Source organism: Salminus brasiliensis, chromosome 6 (assembly GCF_030463535.1).
Source record: "Salminus brasiliensis chromosome 6, fSalBra1.hap2, whole genome shotgun sequence".
NCBI classification, from domain to species: domain Eukaryota; kingdom Metazoa; phylum Chordata; class Actinopteri; order Characiformes; family Bryconidae; genus Salminus; species Salminus brasiliensis.
Genome location: NC_132883.1, coordinates 1,221,515 through 1,224,375, shown reverse-complemented (window position 1 = coordinate 1,224,375; position 2,861 = coordinate 1,221,515). Strand labels below are relative to the sequence as shown.

General features: G+C 45.1%; 1 protein-coding gene across 1 annotated transcript in view; it reads left to right on the top strand.

Annotated features, from left to right (window-relative positions):
* The window catches only part of cep350 (centrosomal protein 350), a 43,931-nt gene that overhangs the window by 40,247 nt on the left and 823 nt on the right, over positions 1-2,861 (top strand). Inside the window, exons 33-34 of the mRNA XM_072681197.1 lie at positions 6-32; positions 612-2,861. The exon at positions 612-2,861 is cut by the window's right edge and continues 823 nt beyond it. Of these exons, the coding sequence (XP_072537298.1) occupies positions 6-32; positions 612-776 (192 nt within the window). The 3' untranslated portion in view covers positions 777-2,861. The remainder of the gene's footprint in view (positions 1-5; positions 33-611) is intronic.

The following is a 2,861-nucleotide window of genomic DNA, read 5'->3' as shown; positions in this document are numbered from 1 at the left end:
TGAAGAAGCGAGACAGAGTCGATCACATCCTGGTAAGAATTTTCTACACGTTGTGGTCAGAGACGATGACTCCGTTGGGGTGTGTGTGTATATATATATATGATATATATATATATATATATATTAAAATATACACACGGAGTTCTAGATAGTGGAATCCAATAGAATTTTGTTCCAGATAGGGGAAATATAATTTAATGTAAAAATGGAGCAGAGTTCTGGATAGTGAAAACAATTCAAATAACATTTGGAGCACAGTTCTAGATAGTGGAAACATATTTTGTCCAGTGGTCCAGTGGACTAAAGTGCTGCCACTATGATCTGAGGATCAGCAGCCGGAGTCAGAGTGAGCACAGTTGGCTGTGCTCTCTCAGGGGGGGCTGATGGCTGACGGCACTTCCTCCCCTCATCACTCCTAGTGTGGTGTGGGTCAACAGAGGCGTCTGTTAGCTGCTGTATCGAAGACGGGGAGCCGTGCTTTCCTCCGAGCGTTCTGCTACCGAACAATGCTGCATCAGAGGAGAGATTGGGGGGGATTGGGGAATTGGCCGGGTTTGGGTGGGTCGCTGCGCTTTCACAGCCCTAATGCTAACACCTCTCTGCTGTCTCAGGTGCAGGAGCTGCACGAGGAGGAGGCTCTGTGGGTGAACTACGACGAGGACGAGCTGTTTGTGAAGATGCAGCTGGCGGACGGGATCTTTGACGCTCTGCTGAAGGACACGGCCGAAATCCTGGTCCAGATCCAGGAGAAGAGGTCCAAACGGCCCAAGTCCTGATGCAGATCCAAACCGGCCTTCTGCTGAGCGCTCAGCTCAGCGCTGCTGTTACACCATCTAAACCCAGTCTCACACTCCACTCGGCTTCAGTGGGTGTTCAGAACACACACACACACACACACACACACACTCTCTCATCACTGTGCTGTAGGTTCTTCAGCCTGATCTCCCAGTCCAGCCTTCTACTCTCCTGTACGAGGGGCAGCCTCTCCTCAGCCTTCGCTGCGATTTCAGGCTGCTCTGCGCTCCATTGCTGCTAAATCTCTCTTCACAACCCTCCTCCGGCTCGGGCATCGGTACACTCCGGTCGGGGCAGAACCTGGAAGACGTTAGACTTGGAGGCCGAGCAGATTGTATCTTCTCTCTTTTGCCTCTTATTTTTAATTTATTTGAATTTTTAAAGAAATTCTCTGCAAAAAAATGTTTGAAAATGTATAAACTGATTTTAGAATGTGCAGAATTGATGCAGAACTAGTCTGAGCACATGAAATGAATCTGGGAGAGGGACGCCGCGAAATATGATGTATTGACTTATTATTAATGCAAAAAAATGATATATATATATATATGTAAGGAAAAGTCAAACACATGCCGTTCCTTTAGAGTGATACTCCAGCATACTCCAAACTGAGCTCTGTCTGACGTGTCTGCCCCGGATATTCAATGTTATCACGAACCGTCATTTCAACCTGTTTCTCTGCATCTGCAAAACAAGAAATCTTCCAGTAGAGGAAGTCGGTGGCAGGCGCTGCCTGTTGGTTTCTGTTGTAAGGAAATTTGGCTGCTGTGATGAATTTCAGCGTGTTTCTGTAATTGGTTTAAAACGCTGCAGAATTCCGGCTTTGGGCGGTCAGCTGGAGATGCCAAGACATGAGCATGTTTTGGGTTTTTGTTTTTTGTACCTGTAGCGATGACTACCTGTTCTGTCAGTACTGTCCTACTGGTTCCTCGCCTCACCATCTGCCTTCCTCTCTTTTTTAAGTGCCTCATTCGTTCTCTCTTCCCTGAAGCCTGAGGGACATCTCCCAGCCTTTTCCACCTTCATTTTTCCTCACGCAAAGCTGTTAAACCTCTAATTCTGCCTTACTCTCAGTGTCCCTGTGGCCTGAAAGCGGTCACCAGTGGTGGCGGTCAGTCTGACGGAGGCCGGTCTGAACTTTAGCAGAAGCTCAGTTCTACACCCTGCTCAGCTCAGTCTTCACTTGTAGGAAGCAGCTGAGAAATTTGTGGTCTCTGTGTCTCTCTCTCTGTCTCTCTCTGTCTCTCTCTCTCTCTCTGAGTCTAAGGGCTGGTTTAGTAGACTAAATTCAACAGTAGGTCTTTATTAGCGTTGCAGGACAAGGCTTATTCCTCACCCAAGGAACCAACCACATCCATGTCCAGTCTGTCCATCATCCAGGCATGCTGTGGTGGGGTTCATTGCACCCTAACCCTGCTCTCGTTTCCACACGTCTCCAAACAGCCGTAAAAGCAGAGGGTCAGATGGAGCTGCCTGCATGAGCTCTGGGCAGAGCTTCTGATTCTTAAAGGAGCACTCCGCCGTTTCCTCCACCCGATTTCTGTTTCCTGTATCTGGAGCATAAGATCATAAGATCTGTCTCAGATCAGCTTTCAGACCTAATGTAAATCTGGCAGTTGTACTTTTGGTTTCATTATTAATGGAGCAATAGAAATGCTCCAAAATGACCAGAATTGGAATAACATCTTAAAAAGGTTTAGTTTTTGGTGTGAACTGGATGATGATCGTTGATTTCCATGGACATTAATTTCAGTAAATTGATTTTTGAATTTAGAAAAAAATAAAAATGAATATTGAAAATGAATATTGTATTTCTAACAGAAGTCAGTGGGAAGATGCAGATAATTGAAATTTAAAGCTGTTCTCACAGCTTTATCCAGCTTTCTAACTCCAGAATAATAACTTCATAACAGATCTTGTGTTTACTTTTAGTTTTCCAGGATTTGTGATGATCCACAGCCTATAAAAAAAATCCACCTACACAACCATGCAGCCGACATCACACTGTAAATTCTCCCTTTGGAAAACTAGACTTAAAAGATTAAAAAAGAAATAAATAAAAAGTG